Below are 23057 nucleotides of genomic sequence, written 5' to 3' on the forward strand. Positions count from 1 at the left end.
ACTTTGCTATGAGTGTTATAATCATGTGCTATTATTTTGTGTGAATTTCCTTTTTTTGCCATGGCCCAAAGTGGCTTTTATTGCAATAAATATCTATCTAATATCTATCAATCTATACTCATTGCAAAAATATACAGCCAAAATTTAAATAACACAACAAAACTATTTTAGTATTTACACAAGTAACGTATATTACGAAGTTATCTTTCCCGGACCACAAGAACGGCCAAAAACATTTATTAGTTAGATTTTTTATTCAATCGGTTAATGATAGCTAAGAACAACTAAAATAAGTAGAAAATAAGTAAGTAGAAGAAAATAGGTAAAGAACAACTCGTGCCAAAATAATAATAATAACTATGTTTATTCTTTAAAAAAAAAAAATCACACATCAATAAAAGGCCCAGACTTCAGCATAGAGTAACTAAAACTGAAAAAAAACTTCTAATAAAAACATACACATAAAAAGAAATCTTCTTCTCACGGTGATTTCAAATATTTAAAGGTCACTAAATTCAAAACCACTCTATCAAAATCAATAAGGTGTTTGAGGCAGGCAAAACAAGTAATTTAGATCTGCCTATCTAAACTAATTAATTGTTACCATAGTTTCTACCATGTTCGTTAGATGTATAATACTCGTGTGTTGCAGTACCTTTTCTATGCTATCTAAGATCTATTCAGGTAATAAATCTATAAATATTAAACAGCCTTAAAGATATATCCAGCCAATAAAAAATAAATGATGATTTCAGACAATAATGTTTATACTTCAATTGACTCATCTGATTCATTTGAAGTTTCGTTAATTTGTATGCAGCAACATATACTTGTGCCGCGTAACAGCAGTAGCGCATCAAATATTAAGGGAAGGGCCTAATGGATCTTTCTAGGGGGGGGGGGGGGGTAGGGGGTTCAAAGCGTTATTTCAGCAAGAGACCCTTAAAGTGAGGGAAGGGGATGGGATATAATTCCTTAGCCTCCCTTCATTATGACGAATATATTTGAACCAATCCTGCAACACGGGCGCCTTGAGTGACATCTCCTTTCTTACTGCAGACATATTTGAAGTGTAAAATAAAATTTAATATTCATTAGCCTACCTGGACAAGGAAAGCGGGAGGGGGTAGGGGGTTACGAATTTCCTATAAAAAGATCTTAGAACCCTTAGGTAAATACATCTATGAAAAAGTATCTTATAAAAGACGAAAGGATTATTACTTTAAAATATATTTTAATATTTCAGACACTGGCATGACGGAATCTAAACAATAAAAGAAGCTGATTTTGTAAACTATATGTTGCTATCATGGAATGATCCTGTTGAAACCTCTGAGCATTGAAATATTTAAATCAGCATTGCAAATTAGCACTAAAATTTGAGTACTACAAGCCAAAAACTCAATAAGCATGGGATAAATGAAAACATACTGTTAAACCTGACCAATAAATCTCCCTGTTTTTTAAACGTCCCGTTGAAAGAAATAACCTTTTATTGCACTTTTTAAGAGCTTTGAGTTATTTTCGTGGAAGAGTGAAGTCGTTGTTTTACACCAGGGGTGGGGAATTCTATACGGCACAAGAGGATTCTAAATCTAATTTCTTTTTACACTTTCCCAGAGGGTTCGTCGGATTAAACAGCCATGTTCCATTCCTCGTTATAGGCAGCAATTTGTCTTTTTCCATTTTTCTTTGTCTACAGGCATGCCATCCCCCAGCAACTTTCATGTTAAAATTTGTATTTTTTATTATGCTTTTCTCTAATCAAAATACAAATAAACATTAATGCAACAGTTTAAAGGTTTATCTATATTAAAATACTAACCTTGAAATAGATTTTCAATCAGGTTAGCTGTGGTAATATTGTATACGAGTTCTTGATCTTGATCATGAGAAAATGCGAAATCAAATTCTACATTGGTATCAGGTAAGGTGACAATACCTCTCTCAGGAAGGACGTGAATAACATCTTCTTGTCCAGAAGACAATCCAACCTAAAAACAGAGAAGATCTATCAGAATTCATTTTTAAGTCTTAACATTTGATGAGAACTTTGGGTAAAAGAGATTGCAATCTCGGTGAGCCCTCAATTATCTTTGACGAAAATGCAGTGCAAAAACAATTCACGCCCCTGAATTACTTTTTGAGGAGATACACTGCTCAAACAGAGCCACGAGAAAATGGTCTTTGAATCCTACTAGCCATGTCGGCCATGCCAAATGGGCTTCATCGCTACCACGTGGGCTTAAATTGCATCTTTCCAGAGCTTGTTAAAGTATTTGATAAAGTACTTGGGTCCTATATATTGTTTCCAATTACGACAGTTTTGTGGATCTCCTTTGTAAAACGGTTGACACATTATTCCAGAAAGGCAATGGGCGTAGCCAGGGTGTTACAAGGGCCAACGCCCTCTTAAGAGATATAAAGTTTAGCTAAGCCATAGAGTTGTGATATAGTTTCATGACTTTCGTAAACTTGAAATGATTTCCAGCAATGGAACCATAAAGATTCTCTGGACCTTAGTTTCCTCTGAAGTGTAAACAATTATTGAGCTGCAAATCTCTCTCTCCCACAATATACCTTCTTGCAAAAACTCTGCTTTGGAGGTGAGAGTCAAATGGACGGCATACTCTGTGTGTCATATTTGGATTGACGCACAATTTTACTCTGTGTTGTGTTGATTATGATATTGTTGATCTCGTATGAAATGTTAAACGGTTTGATTATGATATTGATTATGATTATGATATTGCATGATATGTTCGTTATGATATTATTGTGTTTTTTTTTCTATTTTCCACAACTCCGCAGTGTCATTGTCTATGTTCATTTGTGGGTTATAAACACTGTATATAAATATAAGACAGCATGATCATTCCCTATCTCAACCATTACACAAACCCGGACCGAGATGCAAGTGCTACGGAGAACATTTAAACAACTATAAACATAAGCGACATTCGATTTTTTTCACGGGTAGACCAGTCAGATTTCTCTTGAACGCGAAACTTAGCTTCAACGTTGTAACACTAAATTTTAAAGAATCTAATTTTAATTAATTTGTTCCAATACATATATAAAAATCGGTAATTAGTAGTGCAATGTTATTATTTGATGTTTTTAGGAATTACAAGTAGGTTGCAAAGTCTCGAATTGGTTTCAAAGGCATTTTGAGAAAGTTTCTGCCAAGATACGTGTTCCAGGGGGTAATAGGACCGCTGATGGCAGATCAAATTAGAGGGGCTGTTTGTACGCGCCCCGATATATATATATATATGTATATATATATATATATATATATATATATATATATATATATATATATATATATATATATATATATATATATATATATATATATATATATATATATATATATATATATATATATAAAGGTCTGGAAGAATATTTTATAACAGGAGCGTTTGAATCGTAAAGCTCCCTAAAATTTTGGATTTGCGACTAAAATGACTGATGTCATTCAATTTACTGAAAACTCACTAAGAATTTCACGAAAAACGCTTCTTAACACTTCTAACTTTAGTGGTCATGGATAGGCCTATTCCACCATTTATTAAACAAAGATCCTATATCAAATTTCAAATGACATTTTTATGGCCTAAAAAAGAGCATACACGAGAAAAAATTAAATGAAATTAAAATTAATAGGAAAATAAAATTAAATGGAAATTAAAGGGAAGGTTTTTCCTTACCAATAAAAAAAAAACAATAAGAAAAAGTTTTGACGCTTCATGGCGCAATATTACTGTCTAAAACCACAGACTATTGTGAAACCTAATAGATAATCTGTGCTAAAACTGTTAGGTTGCCCCTTTGCGGTAAAAAATTTTGCGGCAAATTTCAAATAGTCCCGCCACTTCGTGGATCCCCCTCCACTATGAAATTTCGGCTATTTCTCTGTATATATATATATATATATATATATATATATATATATATATATATGTAATCAACCCCCCCTCCCCCCTTTGAAATCCTATATAAATAAGCTACATTTGAAATCCAAAAATAAATAAGCTTTGATCTTACTGTTATGTTATTTATATACAGTGGTGTTAATAAATAAATAAAAGAGCTATGGGTGTAAGCAGGACTTTACGAGGAACCAGATTGCAGAAAAGCCCTTTTATTTCCTGGACGAAATACAATTTTCATAATGACTTTTCTAGCTAGCAAAAGACGTTTAATGGCCTACATTTCCTCTTGTTGTGCTAAGGTTAGCGGTATTTCTGGTCCAATTCGTGGCACCCAAGATACTTACGGCAGCAGAATATATAACAAATAAATCAATTGATTCTCGAGCTCAATATAAAATTCAGAGAAACTTTCAAACAGTTCGTGGTAACTAACCGTGCGTAAGGAGCAACGCGGCTCAATAGTAACCAAAAATCTAGAAAAAACAAAATTTTGATACCAATAGATGTATCGAAAGAACTGCTGATTCCAAACGTATAAGTTTTAGTAAGTTTACTATTACCCGTCAAAGGCTATGAGCCTGAGACAATATGCCTGATTTTCGAAAAGGAAGGGAAACACCCCCTAAACGTCAAAGAATCCTAATGAAAATCACATCATCAGGTTCAGCATATCCTGGAACCCTGCTGAAGAGGTTTTAAGCTCCTATCTACAACAAGTTTTGAATTTTTTGCAAGAAGAAACATCACGGATGCGTGTTTATTTCTTTTTACCTTTATCCCCAGGGGCGATCGTATCGACCCAGCGGTCCTAGAATATCCCAGAGAGGTCATTCAAGCAAAACTAAAAGTTCTAGTGCCCTTTTAAAGTAACCAAAAAGATTGGAGGGCAACTAGGCCCCTTCCCCCGCCCCTTTTTTCCCAAAGTTATCCGATCAAAATTTTGAGATAGCCGTTTTGTTCAGCATAGTTGAAAGGCCCAATAACTATAACTTTGGAGATAACATGACCCCTTACAGCCCCTGGGGAAAGGTCTGAGTTATAAAATTCACCCATTGTTTACGTACAGTATTTGTTATTAGGAAGTATGAATAGTTTTTCCGGTGGGGCGGGGGATTTTCCGTTGGGTGATTTTCCGCGGGAAGGATTTTCCACGGGGAATAAAGTTTCAAGGGGGTGAACTTTTCAATGAAAATTTGAAACTGGGGGAATTTGCTAGAATTCCTATACGAAACTCTTTTTATGTCTTGCTTTCTCTTTGCCGACTCAATTTTACGCGTGGAGATGTTAAAGATAATTGTCGGGGGTAACTTTACATCGGGATTGGATTATCTAGAAGATATTTCCGTGGAGAGGGAGGATTTTCCGTGGAGATGGAGCCAGATTTCCTAGCATTATTTAAAAAACGATCAGAAATTAAATTTAAAAACCAGCTTTTTCAACTGAGAGTAAGGAGCAACATTTAAACTCAAAACCAACAGAAATCATTACACAAACAAGGGAGGGGGGTTGACCCCTCCCTCAACACATTGCTCTTTAGGCTGAAGTTTGAATTTTGTCCCTATCCTTTAAGAACGACCCCTGAAACACAAGGGTAAGAAAAAAAAGGTAAAACTAGATTAGAACAATTAGAAACTTTTCTAAAAGAACTAAAAAAAAATTAACCTGAAGGGCAGGGAATTGTGTTGAAGAGGGGCAATCCCCTCATATACACAGTAATTTCTGTTCGTTTCAAGTTTTAATTTTGCTCCTTACTTTAAGTTGAAAATACGGGGGAGACTAAGTTGAAGTATTTTGTTGTTTGTGTATGTAAAATACTGTGGATTTTGCAGAAAATTTATATATTTCTTGTTTGTTTTTTTTTTCAGTAAATTCAATTCAATTCAATAATGCTGATCGAATCAGAAACCATACGAGAACATTTGGTCCAACTTAGAGGTTTAAATACCTAATTTTATCAGAGAAGGGGCCATGTACTCTCCTGAGGGGAGTCCTTCCGCTACCAAAATATTAAGTAGTATTTCTCTATCCTTTTTTACGACACAGTGGTACAATAATTAGCCATAAACCCAATACAAAAATTAATCAGCAACAAATCAAAACCCAAACTTGCGAAGAATGCTGCGATGACAATGATGACAAAAATGGAAATACAACAAAAGATAGACTTGTATATACGTAACGTAATATTTTTTTATTTTAAACAATTAAGCATTATGGGGGGCCATGGGGTAAAGCTAAGAACCGCATTTAACTCAAACAACCTAATACATGCATAATATTACATTCTATGACTCGGAATATAGCAATCATTTTATGATTCTTCGTTGTTGTTTTTTTCACGAGAAGTAAAATTAAATCAAATAAAAAACGAATACAAATAAGTTATACAAGACAAAGCTTTCTCAACCTATTTCAAAGGTATAATAACTCAACAGCTCCATGCATACGTCAGATCAAAAATTAGTCAGACTCATATTATCCCTTTATGGTTGGACAAAGCTTATTCTAAAGATTAGACGCTCTACATATTTGGGAAAGCACTCTTACTTGAAACCAAGCAAGGATTCACAGTTTTATTTCTCTTCCGATGATTGTGACTAAAAATTTAAACATTTAAAGTATGCCCACGACCTTAATGCGTCATTCAGTATGCTTAATATGATGAAAGAGGTTTGTGAGAGTTATGTTACTGATCATGGGGTTTTGTAACTCTCCACAAAGAAAGAGTCCGCATGTTTTCCTTCATGGCAATCTTGGATAGCCCTTATCCCATCGATTGGATAGTGTAGTAATAATCTGTCCTTTCTTGGGGAATTCCGTTACCTTGGCTTTATTTCCAATAGGGATCTACTTGATGACACTCACATTCACTTTAACGTGAGGTTAGTTTATCTCAGAGGTAATCAGTTTAGTCAGTTCTGGATTGATGTTCAAAATTTTCTTTCTCCTTCCCATTGTACTAATGTTATTGGATTGCTTCTTGTCTGTTATCATGCATTACATGATCTACAACATCTCAAAGTCGCACAGAATGACCGCCTACAGTTTCTGCATAAATTGCCTCGTTACATCAGTACTACAAGGCTGTATGAGAATCTTCATCTGCAGACGTCTAATAAGATCCATCTATTTTTCCCTGGTTCTCTACGTGAGCAACTCTTTAGATCAGATACAGCGTATATTGTGGTTTTGGCAAAAATTGCATGAGCCTCCCGATAACAGCTATGCTATGTATGTATAGTATTTTTATGTTATTTGTTTGGTTATTTTTTTCCTATTTTTTATTCTATGGTCTTTTGATTCAGAATAAGATATAGAATCCAATTAACAAAGGAGACCGTTTGGACAATTTCAGTAGGTGATCATATTATTTTTGGGCAGGGAACAACCCGGTTTGATGAATTCCTCAAAGGGGCGTATTTAGGTTAAACACTTCAGGTTGTTGCAAAATACGACCTGAAAAGAAGGGGTTCGCTGATGGACTTTGACCCCCCACCCGGGGGGGGGGGGGCAATTAACAAAAGTCCTGTGCTTTATTTTTAATATTACAATACTAGTTCCTGCAATGGAGTGTTTCCGTTTTGAGCCCAAATTTCCAATCGAAACCACTAATTTTCATCCTAAGTATTGGATACGGGTGAGCTGAAAAAGAAACTGCCAACGAAATCCAACAGCACAAACAAGATTAAATCTTACCTAAAGACCTTCACTTTAAATTTCTACGGGTATCAAAGAGTTCGTGGTAACGAACTGTAAGTAAGGAGCGATGCAGATCAATAGTAATATAAACTGCAAGAAACAGAGTCTTGATAATAATAGATATATCAAAAGAATCAAATTTTGATGCTTAATCAAAATATATAAAATTCACGAACACCCCAAAGAAATCGAGGGATCCGAATGAAAATCGTACCATGAGATTCAGAATATCAGAAAATCCTACTGTAGAGGTTTCAACCTCCTCTATACAAAAATGCGAAACTTAGAATTTTTTGCCAGAAGCGAGATCACGGAAGCGTGTTTATTTGTTTGTTTTTCGTTTTGTTTTTCCCAGGGGCCCGATCAAAATTTTGAGATAGCTATATTCTTCAGCATGGTCAAAAGATCTAATAACTATGTCTTTGAGGATGACTATGTCTTTGAGGAAGCCCCCCCCCCCCACAGCCCCAGGGGAAAGGCTACAAGGTATGAACTTTGCCCATTGCTTACATATTGTAAGCAATGTTTTTAGTATTGGCTTTTGGGAAGTATAAAGATATTTTCGAGGGGGGGGGGGTCCTGGTGAGGGCGCTTACGTGGGAGGATTTTTCCATGGAAAAGTTTTCGTGGGGGAAGAGAATTTTCCATGGGAGGGGAGCTGGATTTCCCAGCATTAATTATAAAACTTTAAGAAATTAAACAAAAAAACAAAGCAAGTTTTTTCAACTGAAAGCAAGGAGCAACATTAAAACTTAAAACGAACAGAAATTATTTCGTATACGAGGGAGTTGCCCCTCCTCAGTACCTTGCTCTTTACGCTAAAGTGTTTTTAAAGTTTTAAAAAGCTTATTATCCTAATTAAACGGTCCTTGTGTATTAGCAGTCATTCTTAAATAATTTGAACAAAAAGTCAAACTTTAGCGTAAAGAGGGAGGTACTGAATAGGGGGCAAGCCCCTCATATACGCATTGATTTCTATTCGTTTTTAGTTTTAATGTTGCTCCTTACTTTCAGTTGAAATAACTTGTTTTCTTTAGTTCAATTATGACTAAAATCATATGCCATGCTCTATTCACTAACACACAGAGAGTACAAAAGCTTGCAAGGAACTGAAACGCGATTACTGCATACGGATCTGACTTACGGGAAACCAAAATCGTTTGATTTAATTGTTTAAGCAGCTCATGTTAATGCTTTCACGAATATTAAAATAAATATTGACCTAGCTCCGAAAAAAAAAGTTAAAAAAATACCAGAACCATAGTTTCTTTGAAACAGAATATTTAAAATGAGGAATTGAACAAACAAATTTCGAAGTTAGTACCTATGGAGCCTCTCTGAGTTAAGCTACAAGTGAGCTACGCAGACATATTACACCTCTTTGGAATCAGAGTGACTCTAAATTCAAAATATGGTCAGTTCAAAGGGCCTCTTTAAAAAAAAAAATACAGTGTGAACTCCTTAAGTGTTACATCTTAAAGACTATGCATCAGATAAAAAAAGCGGGCATCAGAAGACTCTTCATCTGCATAAATATTCAATTTTCCCAAGAATGCTATAAACCAGTCTGGTGAGAAGACCTCTTCTACCTTCTGTGCAGGCATGCCAAAGAAGTTATTTCTATCCCTCTATACCTGTACACTGAGACTCTATTATTTCTTCATTTGTAATATTACTTCGCAGTCCTTACGTCCCTAAATTGTCCTGATTTGCGATTGTAATCTTCAGTGAAATCTGTTAGTTAATCTGTATTGGGGGGTTAACCTAGAGGTAAGTCACATATTGAAGATTGGCAGGCCATAGAAGTTAGAAAATCAAACATGCTTGTCTTTTCAAAAATAGAATGCACTTATAGAAAAAATTATTCAAATAGTAGATAATTTAACCTAAACCTGAACTCACACGGATTGCAACTTCGACGTTACTTTGGCTCATTTCTTCTTTCTTTTCTCCATTCTTTGAAAATACCCAGGAATTCGATAAATTAGGCAGAATCTCCAAGAATCTGGACCTAAAAAAGAACAAGTATAGAACACATAATTAATGGCAGTAATTATTACTGCTCCTTTTCTGATGCTATTCATCAGCCATAAAAATATTGTGACATAGCTTTGAGTGCTGAAAGCAACCAATGTCAATACTGAGTGAGGGACAAGTCAAAACAATATCTGAAGCTTTTTCTTAACCCTACTTCAGCCATTTCGTCCAAGGACTTGCATAAGAACTAGCAAGCTACATAGTAAAATAACCCTAGAGGTTTACTAATAAGTGAACTGAAAAAACATGATTATACAGGAACTCTTTGATACTGGGCTAACTATGTGCCTAGGAACCATAGATAAAAAGAGCCCTAATTAATATACAGTGATCAATAGGGAAAAGAGGATGAAAAGACATGCTGCCAAAATAATAATATGCTATAAAGAAAGAAAGAAAAATATATTGAGCATAAACCACTACAGTAGGGTTTTCTGATATGTGGAATCTGATGGTGAGATTTTCCTTAAGATTGTTTGACTTTTGGGGGGTGACTTCCAATCTTCTTAGGCTTGTAGCTTATGATGGGTAACATTGAAATTAATGATTTTTATATATTTGGAGTTATGGGCAGCACAATAGCGCTGCCTAAATAAAGAACAATGTTGGCACAATGTATTACTTATTTTGTTTTTTCTTGGTCTTAGACCTGGGCACTTTGTATCACAGGAGGGCTCATTCGATTGGAAATTAGACTGGTTTGTGCCCTTTTTAATAGTCAAAAGGGATTGGAAGGCAACTAACACCCCTTCTATGCCCACCATTTCCCCAAACACATCCAATCAAAGTTTTGAGATAGCCATTTTGTTCAGCATAGTTGATTTCCAGATAGAAATTATGTTTTTGAGGAGGACACTCCCCCACAGCCCTCAGGGCAAGGGTTGTAAGTTATGCCCTGGGGGCATATAAGATTTTTTTTTATAAAAAGTGTTGTTGTAGAAACTTCAAAAAAGGCTTGTTCAATTGGAAATTCAAATGGCTAGTGCCCTTTTTAATAGTCGAAACTGATTGGAGGGCAACTTCTCAAGTCCACCTTTTTCCCAATCACATTCAATCAAAATTTTTAGATAGCCATTTTGTTCAACGTAGTTGAAAGTTCCGGAAATTAGGTTTTTAACAATGACAACCCCCCCTGTCATCCTGGGGCATATAAGATTTTTTATAGAAAGCATTGTCGTAGAAACTTCAAAAAGGGTTCATTTGATTGGAAATTCAAAGGGCTAGTGCCCTTTTTAATAGTCGAAAGTGATTGGAAGGCAACTAACACCCCGTCCACGCCCACAATTTATCCAAGCACGTCCAATCAAAACTTTGAGACGGCTATTTTGTTCCAAGTAGTTAAAAGGTTCGGAAATTATATCTTTGTGGATGACACCCCCCCCCCCACAGCCCTCAGGGGAAGGGTTGTAAGTTATGCCCTGGGGGCATATAAGGTTTGTTTTAGAAAGCTTTGCCGTAGAAACTTCAAAAAAGGCTCATTTGATTGGAAATTCAAAGGGCTAGTGCCCTTTTTAATAGTCAAAAGTGATTTGAAGGCAACTAACCCCCCTCTCAAGCCTACCTTTTCCTCCAAACACATCCATTCAAAATTTTTAGATAGCCATTTTGTTCAACGTAGTTAAAAGTTTTAGAGACTTGGTCTTTGAGGATGATAATCCCTCAGATCCCTCAGGGCAAGGGTTGTAAGTTATGCCCTGGGGATATATAAGGTTTTTATAGACAGCAATGTCGTAGAAACTTCATAAAGGGCTCATTTGATTGGAAATTAGAAGGGCTTGTGCCCTTTTTAATAGTCAAAAGTGAGGGGATGATAACTAACACCCCTCTCACACCCACAATTTCCCCAAACACATCCAATAAAAATTTGAGATAGCCATTTTGTTCGATGTAGTTAAAAAGTCTGGAAATTCTGTTTTTGAGGATGACACTCCCCCCACAGCTCTCAGGGCAGGGGTTGAAATTTATGCCCTGGGGGCATAGCCTATAAGTTTTTTTTTATAGAAAGTGTTGTTGTAGAAACTTCAAAAAGGAATCATTCAATGGGAAACTGAAATGGCTAATGCCCTTTTTAATAGTCAAAAGTGATTGGATGGCAAGTAACCCCCCTCTCACGCCCACTATTTCCCCAAACACGTGCAATAAAAATTTTGAGATTGCCATTTTGTTCAATGTAGTTGGAAGGTCCGGAAATTATGTCTTTGAGGATGACAACCCCCTCATGGCCCTCAGGTCAAGGGTTGTAAGTTATGCCCTGGGGTATATAAGGTTTATATAGAAAGCGTTGTAGTAGAAACTTCAAAAAGGGCTCATTCAATAGGAAATTGAAAGGACTAATGCCCTTTTAAATAGTCAAAAGTGATTGGAGGGCTACTAACCCCCCTCTCACACCCACCATTTCCCAAAACACATCCAATCCAAATTTTGAGATAACAACTTTCTTCAACATAGTTGAAAGTTCAGGAAATTAGGTCTTTGATGATGACAACCCCCTCATAGCCCTCAGGGAAAGGGTTGTAAGTTATGCCCTGGGGGCATATAAGGTTTTTTATAGAAAGAGTTGTTGTAGAAACTCCAAAAGGGCTCATTTGATTGGAAACTGAAATGGCTAGTGTCCTTTTTAATAGTCAAAAGTGATTGGAAGGTAACTAACATCCCTTCCACACCCACCATTTATCCAAACACATCCAACTAAAATTTTTAGATAGCCACTTTGTTCAAAGCAGTTGAAAGATCCAGAAATTATATCTTTGAGGATGACACTCCCCCCACAGCCCTCAGGGGAAGGGTTGTAAGTTATGCCCTGGTGGCATATAAGGTTTTTATTGAAAGCTTTGTTGTTGAAACTTGAAAAAGGACTCATTCAATTGGAAATTCAAGGGGCTAGTGCCATTTTTAATAGTCAAAAGTGATTTGAGGGCAACTAACCCCCCTATCACGCCCATGTTTTCCCCCAAACACATCCAATCAAAATTTTTAGATAGCCATTTTGTTCAACATAGTTAAAAGTTTTATAAATTAGGTCTTTGAGAATGATAACCCCTCAGATCTCTTGGGGCATGGGTTTTAAGTTATGCCCTGGGGGCAGATAAGGTTTTTATAGATAGTAATGTCGTAGAAACTTCATAAAGGGCTCATTTGATTGATAATTAAAAGGGTCTGTGCCCATTTGAATAGTCGAAAAAGAGTGGAGTAAAAGTAGCAGCCCTCTCAAACTCACTCTTTCCCCAAACACATCCAATCAAAATTTGAGATAGCCATTTTGTTCAATGTAGTTAAAAAGTCTGGAAATTATGTTTTTGAAGATAACCCCCCTCTCACGCCCACCATTTCCCAAAACATCAAATCCAAATTTTGAGATAGCAATTTTCTTCATTGTAGTTGAAAGTTCTGGAAATTAGGTCTTTGAGGATGACAACCCCTACTGGCGAGGGTTGAAAGTTATGCCCTGGGGGCATGTTAGGTTTTTATTGAAAGTCTTGTCATAGAAACTTCAAAAGGGCTCATTTGATTGGAAATTGAAAGGGCTAGTGCCTTTTTTAGTAGTTGAAAGTGATTAGAGGGCAACTAACCCCCCTCTCAATTCAAATTCAATTCGAATAAAAACATAACACAAACATTAATAACAATAAAGATCCTAGAAGATAACTTGTTAAGGACCAAGAGAAAAAAAAATTAAAGTAACACTGAAAGAGAAAAAAAAAATAGAAGAATAAAAAAGGGCTAATTAGACCAAATTTGTTAAAAATGGAAATATTAAATTATACCATCAAGTTTTGTTACATTTTTATACAACTTGCAGAAACTTGTGGCTAGTTCAACACTGGAGGGAATTTTGTTCCATTGAATAATAGATTTGTAAATGGGAGATTGCTGGGCAGCACTAGAAACGCATTTAGGAATTTTAAAGGCTCTATTGGATGAACGGAGACAGTGGGCTTCCGAATTATTAATATTATAATAGGTTAGGAGTTGAGGTGGAAGATTATTGTGGAAAGCAGAGTAAGCAAGCGATAAATTTAGTTTTTGTATGATTTGATCAAGTGGAGCTATGCCAAAATCTGAATACAAATCACGAGTTGGATATAGACGGGGAAGCCGAAAAACTGCTTTAATGGCGCGGTTTTGGGCAAATTTGAGTTTTTTAATGAAGGACCGTTTTGTATTTCCCCAAACTGATCCGCAATAAGAAAGGTAAGGAAAAATAAAGGAATAATAGAGGGTAACTAGGATGTCAGGAGGAAGAAAATAATTCACACGGTTAATCATAGCTACTTGTCTCAAAATTATTGCTGTTATGTAAGAAATATGATTAGAGAATGACAAGCATGAGTCAATAAATACACCAAGAAACTTGGCAACCTCCACTTGTGGGATGATGTCGGAGGAGTACCTGAGACCAAGAGCAGGTTGAATAACGTCTTTGTTGTAGGGGGTTCTGAATAACACTATTTGACTTTTTGTGCTATTAATGGTCATGTTATTCGTAAGGCACCACGCCTGGACTCTGTTCAGAAGGACTTGGGCAGAGGTTACTGCCAATGGTAGAGTGGTGCCAGTGATGAAGAAGTTGCTGTCATCAGCAAATAATACAGGATACACTGAAGGGCCCAGGTCTATAACAAGATCATTGATATACAGGAGAAATAAAATAGGGCCCAGAACGGAGCCTTGCGGGACACCCCTCCGAACAGGTAAGGGCTGAGAGGATACTCCACCCAGGCTCACACTCTGTACCCTTCCAGATAGATAAGAATCAAACCAAGAGAGGGGAACACCACGAATACCGTAACTATTTAATTTACTTATTAAAATACTATGATCGACCATGTCAAAGGCCTTAGAAAAATCCAAAAATAAGCCCAATACAGTTTTTTTAAGGTCGAGTTGTGAGCGTATGAACTGTGTGGCGTCAATTAGAGCATGAGAAGGTGAGAATTTCGGCCTAAAGCCATATTGGTGAGGAGAAATCAAGGATGCGGAATGCTGACTGTCAAACAGAAAGGGAGACAGACGTCTGAAGATGATTCTCTCGAGCACTTTGGATATAACAGGAAGAATTGAGATTGGACGATAATTACCTATCTCAGTTGGATCGCCCTTTTTAAGAACTGGAATAACAATGGCTGACTTTAGTAAATCAGGGAAAACTCCGTGGGTTAAAGATAGGTTGGCAATATGCTTGATGGGCTCGTAGACAAAAGGAGATATGGTCTTCAGGAGCTTATTACTTAATCCAAGACAGTCAGGAGTAAAACTATTAGGGAGAGAACCGATGATTTGAAGTACCTCATTGCTATCAGTTGGGCAGAAAAACATGGATATAAAATTGAAGCAAGGGAATACAGCCTGTGAGGAGGAGCGGGAGTCAGTATGAGGAACATTCAAAAAATAATAATTAAATGCATCAGGTGCATGTAAAGGGTCAATTAATCTACCATTTGTGTCTTTAAGGCGAATAGGTATAGACTTTGATTTTCTATTTTTTGAAAGTATATCATTAAGGGTGGAGAATTTTTGTATAATAATAATTTTTCTTCGCTTCACGGATGAGTTTAGTGTATAAGTTTTTATAATTTTTATAATTTGATAGGTCAATATCACTACTGGTCTTACAGGCTAACTTATATAATTTGTTTTTACGATATGAGGAGACAATGAGGCTATGTGACATCCAGGGGCAAATAGGGATATTTTTCCGGTTAGGTTTACGAATAGGAAAAGTTGAATGGATAATCTCACTTAGCCTTTGCGCAAAACCATTTGTGGCAGAATTTACCTCGTGACAATTTAAGACATCGGACCAGTCAGTGGTTCTTAGGCAATCGATGAAATGGTTTATATTTGCAGAACTGTAGTTTCTAGTAGGTGTTGGGATATTAATTCTAGAACGTAGAGGTAGTGGTTGCGAAGGTAGAGACAAGTAAATAGGAAAATGGTCTGACAGATCCGAAAATACTATATTTGAGGACAGGTCATTTCCCAGGGAAGTGTATAAAAAAATGTTGTCAATTATTGTTGAAGTTGATCTCACTGGATCGACTCTACTGGGGAAAAAAATTGTGGGTAGAAGACCACTCGCGGTTACCGATTCAAAAAAAGTGTCAGATTCAATATTTTTACCAACATTGAGTAGGTTGCAATTAAAGTCCCCAAGAACTATTGCCTTTTTATGGGGTAGGTTAATAAAATTAGAAAAATCATCAAACAGATTACAAAAACATGAGGTCGGAAATGGAGGAGGTTTATAAAATAAGGAGAGTATATAGGAATTTTGGCCGATAACTATGCTTACAATTATTGAATAAATACATCTGAGATTTAGTTGTGTAGAGAAAATAGATTCGCACTCTGATAGCCTGGTAAAATTTACATTCGAACGGATGTAAAGTGAGATACCACCAGAACACTTAGTCAATCTCCTGGGCATATGGATTATTTGGTAACCAGGGAGTAAAAAATCACTAGTGTCATCATTATCGGAAAGCCATGTCTCTGTTAATCCTATTACATCGAAAGGGCAGACACCATTAATTGAAATTAAATCTTTAAACTTGAGCCACTTATCCCGGATGCTTCTGATGTTGAAACAAAGAACATTAAGGGAATTATTATTTACTACTTTTGGCTTCACATTAGTAGCAAAATCGAAAATATCAAGGTATTTACAACTAGCATTTGTTAAGGTACCAGGGGGGCTGCTTATAGGGTTGGCATGCTGATTATCATCTATATCGGGATAATTAAAAACACTGTTATTGGAAAGGGATAAATTAGTTAAAAACAAAAGTCACACATTAAATAGTCGTCAGGCGTTCTGATTGTGACTCAATCAGCCTATGTTGGCTTAAAACACTCTCAATTTGAATTTCTGCTTCGGAAACTATGGTCTCGCCAAAGTGAGTTTTTGCCAAATTCTTCAGAATAATGCATTTCAACTGATTGGGTAACTCTAATTGGGAGATGAGCATAGAGGTAACTGTAAAGCTGGCTAATTTAAAGTACACGTTTGATTCATCTTCCAAAGCATTTGGAGAAACTGTGTGAAATCTGTGGGGAGTAATTCCAGGTAGCTTTGTCGGTTTTGATGTCTTTCCTTGCGTAGGATTTTCCGAAAGGTGGTTCTTCAGGTTTTTTTGGGGGGCACTTGCTATCAAGGGGAACCATGCATTAGTTTTGTCTCGGATGAGATTATTCTGAAAATTTTCAACCCTAGGGGAAGCATTGGGAACTCTGGGTGTCCTGGGGGCGGCTGGTTGCCTGGGGCCTGTTGGTGGTTCAGGGGCTGTTGGTTGCCTGGGGCCTGTTGGGGGACGGGGGACTCTTGGTGTCCTTGGGACTTGCATTGCTACAAAAGGGATTGGAAGTTGTTGCTCTTTTGCTATTCTTAGTATCTCTGCCCTTTGTTTATATTTGGGACAGCTTCCTTTATCTAGGGACTGGTGTTTGCCCTTACAATTAGTACATATTGGGTCAAATTGACAGTTTGACTCATTATGGTCCTTGCCAAGGCAAATCTTACAAATGTTGGAATCCTCTCTACAGTATTTATCTGAGTGACCAAGCTTTAGACATTTAATACACTGTAATGGCTTTTCTTTGTAAGGCTTGAAAGATTTTTGTTGGCCAAAGAGGAACACTTTGTCAATATTAAATTGTCCTTGAAGCTCAAACAACACAGTTTTAAAGTTTGAGGTTTCAGTGGTTTCGCGACCAAGGGTATGAACACTAGAGACCGGAATGCATTCACCTTTTCCATTCATCAATGCTTCCATCAGGTCCGAGTTTAGAAATGATATAGGGATATTGTAGAGCACTATCTTTGTTTTTATTGGGCTTGGGGACCACAGGTGGGCTGTGACAACAGCATTTTCAACACTTTTTAGCTCCATTACCTTTTTCACTGATGTGGGATCGTTCAAAAGGATATCTAGGGATCCTGATCTGTTTATATTCATATTAAAGTTGCAACGAATGGTCTTGAAGAGGGAAACTCGCAACTTTGGTAGATCACGGTTGGTAAACAAGCAATTATCAGATTGGGGAACTAGTTGAATAATTACCGGGGAATCGGCTGGATTTCTTGAAGAGTTGTTCGTGGTATCGGTTAGATGTATTATTGCTGAATCTGGTGGACTTTTTGTTCTCTGTCTTCTACGCTTAGCCGAGTTTACTATCTTAAAGCCTTCTTCATCTTTTTCAGTATCAGTTGTTGAGGGTGATGGACATTGGGTGGTATCCATGTTTAGGGTATGAATACTCTTCAGAGAGGTCGCTGGTATAGTCGCAGCATTAGGGGGGGTTTTAGCAAGGGCTTTTGAAGATGGTTGAAATGGTGACTTACTCATATCCCTATGAGGAGGTTGTTTTGGAGGCTCCTTTTTTCCAAACATTTGAGCTATTCAAAATCACAAATTCGAACACTAATTAGAAATTGTTTCACAATAAATTTAAAATAGTCAACAATAACGAGAAAAGTACCAGTAATCTGGTTTAGTGTTTACTAATCAGTTGCCAAAAATTTAAATATTCACTATTTTAAAAAAGTTAAATAGATTAATGTGTCACCTTAAGTCAAAGTATCCACAAGTCTTATCCAAGACAGGAATTATTCACGGTTTGTTCACAGGTTAGGTTGCAAAATTGCTGGTATCCAGATTATAAATAATTCACAAGAGAAGTCTTATCAAAAACATGAATTAATTACATTTTTGTTCACAGGTTAGGTTGCGAAATTACATGAATCACAGGAGAAGTGTCTCCTCTGAACTCTCAATCAAGACTCAAGACTCTCATGCCCACTGTTTCCCCAAACACATCAAATCAAAATTTTTAGATGATTTTCATCTGGGGCTGGGAGTGATGTTTTCACTACCAGCCCCACCTAATGTGCAAATATAGGTAAATTTCTAGTTTATGATACATTTTCTTAAAGTTCATGATACATTTGCAGTGGGCCATATAATCTAGCTAGGATGAGAGTAAAAACTTGATTTGATACTTTTTTATGCTCTTTCATAATTCATATAAAATACCTTTAGGGCCCCTTTAAGGGCTCAATAGCAGTTTGCAAAAGAAGCAATTCTTGAATTACGAAAGAGCATAAAAAGGCATCAAATGATGTTTTTGCTTTTAACCAGGATTTGTTAGCCTACTAAAAGTGGTAAATTTGCAGGTGGCACAATAATTTAGGTAACTAGGATGAAAGTGAAAATGTCATTTGATGCCTTTTTGGTCAATATCTACCAAATCATATTATTGAGTTAGGAATAAAGTGAATACACCATTTGATGCCTTTTTTTATTACCTTAAATTACCTTAAATCACAGCTTGGAGTGAAATAAGGACTTTCGATCCTGTTGAATCACTCCTTATGATGACTGTTGTAGTTGGTTAAGTTCTGGTGGAAGATTCTGGTGCTTCCCAGTCAAACTTCCATGGTGTATCTTTCCACTCAGCATCCAGATGGCGTTTGAAAGCATCTGTTGATTCAGCAGCCACAGTGTCCTCCTTGAGGTTATTCCAGAGGTTCTCAATCCGATTCGAGAAGAAATTGCATCTTGCTCCAGTTGTAGCGTGATGTTTGCGGATTCGTCTAAGGTGTCCTCGTGTTTTGTGGGAGGTGTCGATCTCCAGGATCTCATTTTCTTGATTGGTTGAGAGGAGTTTGTGCGCCTGGATCATGTCTCCACGTTTCCGTCTGTATACTAAGGAGGGGAGGTTGAGTTCCTTCAGCCGTTCACTGTATGTCTTGTTTTCCATGCCGACAATCATCTTAGTGGCCCTTCGTTGGATTTGCTCAAGAACTGCCTTGTCCTTTTTGAATCAAGGGGTGGCCAGTATCGTCCCCACCTCCAGTCTAGGTCTTACTAATCCTTTGTAGAGTTTGGTGATTACGTGTTTACTCCTACTGGTGATGCTGTGTTTGATGATGCCTAGGGCTCTACTAGCTTTGTCTGAGATTTTCTGTGAGTGGGAGCTGAATTTCAACTGGGAGTCAACGATGACGCCAAGGTCACTCTCCTCCTGGACAGGCTCAATTGTGTGGTGACTTCCAGAATTTTGGGTTATGAGGTACTGATGTTTGGGGTTTTTGTGTCTGAAGTGTATGACCTTGCATTTTTCTGCGTTGAATTCCAGCAGCCATCTTTTGACCCAGGAGCACATGTGGTTGAGATCAGTTTGGAGGGATTGGATGGAAGAATAGGTGTTGGCAGGACCTATGAGTTTCAAATCATCCGCATATAGGGTGGTTTTGTTGCTGGTGATGAGGGGTAGCTCATTTATGTAGATGTTAAACAGGGTGGGGCCCAGGACGCTGCCCTGGGGAACCCCACTAGTGACTTTGATTTCGTCCGAAAGGACATGGCTATTTGGTCCAGTTATCACTTTCACTTGCTGTGTTCTGTCCCTCAGAAAGTCCTCTGTCCAACTGACCACTTGTGGACTAACAGATAGAGTAAGTAGCCTGTGAATGAGGTATCGGTGACAAACCTTGTCAAATGCTTTGGCTAAGTCTAACAATATAATATCCACAGGTAATCCTCTCTCTAGTAGGTCAGTTACAAGACTATATGACTCAAGAAGGTTTGTGTCCACCGATCTCTTTGAGCGAAAACCATGCTGACTACTGCTGATAAGTGAGTTGGCCTCAAGATGGTTAATGATACGCTTGTTTATGATTTTCTCCATGACCTTGCATGCCACACATGTAAGGCTGATAGGTCTGTAGTTTGCTGCAGAAGTTTTGCTACCCTTCTTGTGAATTGAGATGACTATTCCCTTCTTCCAGTCCCCAGGAAGCTTTCCTTGTGCAAGCAACAGATTGAATAGTTTTACCAGTGGGGCTGATATTGCAGGGCTTAATTCCTTCATCAGTCGTGGGCTGAGACCATCAGGTCCCGTTGATTTATTGGGATTGATGTCCTTAAGCTGTTTGGTTACATCTTCAATTGTGACTGGTGAGTGTACCATCGGAAAGGGAGTGTGAGCCTGTTCTGCTGGTGGGGGGGTTGATTGGGGGTCATCCATGGAGAACACTGAGGCAAACTGCTGATTAAGCAGGTTTGCTTTTCAGAGGAGCAAGAGGATATAGAGTTGTTGTTTACCGGGTCTGGTACGGTGTGTCTGCCTGGCTTCTTATGAGAGATGTATTTCCAGAATAATTTTGGGTTTTCCTTGACGTTTTTGGCCAGTCGTTCTTCGTAGTTTGAGGTCAGTTTTCTAGTTTCTTTTCTGAGGAGGTTCCTTGCAGTTTTGTACTGCTCGTACAAAGCTGTATTCTTTTGTTTCATGTACTTCTCCCAAAGTTTTTTCCTCCTGTTGCGTAGTTTCTTGATTTTTGGGGTGAGGAAAGGTAGAGTTTTGGGTTTCTTTTTCCATGTTACGCTAGTGTGTTTGGCTTGGCTCTCTAGTAAGGTCTTTTTTAGAGTTAGCCATGAGGCTTCGACATCTTCTGATATAAGTGTTTCCAGGTTAGCATCGAACAGCTCTTTCACCATCATCTTGTAATTTGTAAAGGATTGCTTGGTATATTTTGATGGTTTGGAGTTGAGTTGAATAGATGAGAGAACTGGCATGTGGTCACTTGAGCCAATTGGACTGAGAGTGTGTGAGTTGTTCACCTTTTCTGGGTCATTCGTTATGACTAGGTCCAGTATGGAGGGATTTTGTCCTGGGCGCATTCTTGTGGGCATAGTTACTGTTTGGTATAGAAAGTTGTCGGAGAGGGCTTGTACTAATGGGTTTTGTTCAAGGCTTGACTTGGTCATACCTTGGCCATCTACCCAAGACACGTTTGGGAGGTTGAAGTCCCCTGTCATGAGCAGGGGACTATAATAAGCGAATATACGAATAATATAATAAGCATTATATAATAATATACGAATATAGCATTCTATAATATACGAATATAATAAGCATTCCTATCAGAAATGAATTTCAACCCCCCCCCCCCAATTAGTCCTAACTCAATAATATGATTTGGTAGATATTGACCGCCTTTTTTTATGCTCTTTCATAATACAATAATCTCATAATCCAATAATTTGTTGCAAATTGCATCTTGAGCCCTTAAAGGGGCCCCAAAGGTATTTTATATGAATTATGAAAGAGCATAAAAAAGCATCAAATGATGTTTTCACTTTCATCCAAGCTAAATTATATGGCCCACTGCAAATTTACCTTCAATTTTACACCCCCCACCCACCCTGCTAATGTGCAAATATATAGGCCAGCCCTGAATTGGAATTTACCCTGAGTTGTTGATGGCAAAGTTTTCACAAAACTCAGTGCTATTTTTGTCGACAGCATGAAAAACCTGAAATAGTAGGAAAACAGTTTGAATTGAGTTGCCTAATAAATAAGGTTTGAATTGTTATAAATAAGTATTTTTTTGAATATATTAATCTTGAACAACAAAGTGTTGATAACTTCTTTGCATGGTTACAAAATGAAATACCTTTGGGCCCCTTTAAGGGCTCAAGATGCAATTTGCAACAGAAGTAATTATTGTATTATGAAAGAGCATAAAAAAGGCATCAAATGATATTTTCACTATCATCCTAGCTAAATTAATATTGTGCTAAATAACTAAATAATTGTGCTAAATAACTAAATAAAATTGTGCCACCTGCAAATTTACCAAAAAGTTTCATTTTCCTAATCTAACCCCTTTCCAAGATAACAAAAAGTAGCTAAACTAGAATTTTACTAAAAATAGTCAGTAACTGATAATACTTTATCACTGACTGTAATAAGAAACATTAATAAGATAGTACCAGTGAAATAGCCTAGAAGCCATACAGGAACAATTAGGCTAGGCCTAGTTTACCTTAGCCTACTTTTCTTCAAAATATTAAACATACTTGTATGGAAATCAGATTTTCCAAAATTCCAAAGAAAAAATTAATAGAATAAAAATTGAATAATCTTACACTGGGATTACAGTCTAAGGATTCACAAAAAAGATTTAAGATGATTTAAGATGGGCTATTTGAACAACTGATTGAAATCCGCCATCTATTGTAGTACAGTTTAACAGCGTTATCTATACTTTCAGGTAAATTATACCAAAGCTGCTCAACAAAAATTTGTTTGGTACAATTATAGTAATCTACGACATTTTCCATTTCAATTTCACATACACAATATTAGAAAACTGAAAAGAAATTACTCTTTCTGTAGTTGCTCATATCTTCATTCTTTCTCAGAAACCAATTTTGAGCACTGTTTTTGTCTCTGAATGATCAGCTTACAACTTGCGGGGTTTCCCTTTTTACGTCACATTTGCATTTGACGAAAATTCCTTTCCCTTTGCTTGTATCCCTATAAGCTGACTGAAGGAGTTTTTAACATTAAGAAAAAATCACTAGCTGATTACAGCGA

General features: G+C 37.0%; 1 protein-coding gene across 1 annotated transcript in view; it reads right to left on the reverse strand.

Moving 5' to 3' along the window:
* The window catches only part of cos (kinesin-like protein costa), a 171491-nt gene extending 148804 nt beyond the window's left edge, over positions 1 to 22687 (reverse strand). The window contains exons 1-3 of the mRNA XM_089094032.1: positions 22607 to 22687; positions 9540 to 9648; positions 1826 to 1994 (exon numbers count right to left, since the gene is read on the reverse strand). Of these exons, the coding sequence (XP_088950158.1) occupies positions 1826 to 1994; positions 9540 to 9572 (202 nt within the window). The 5' untranslated portion in view covers positions 9573 to 9648; positions 22607 to 22687. The remainder of the gene's footprint in view (positions 1 to 1825; positions 1995 to 9539; positions 9649 to 22606) is intronic.
* Between the last annotated feature and the right edge of the window lie 370 nt (positions 22688 to 23057).

The sequence above is a fragment of the Artemia sp. Qi Xiang Cuo genome, chromosome 9, assembly GCF_049724085.1.
Source record: "Artemia sp. Qi Xiang Cuo chromosome 9, ASM4972408v1, whole genome shotgun sequence".
Lineage (NCBI taxonomy): Eukaryota > Metazoa > Arthropoda > Branchiopoda > Anostraca > Artemiidae > Artemia > Artemia sp. Qi Xiang Cuo.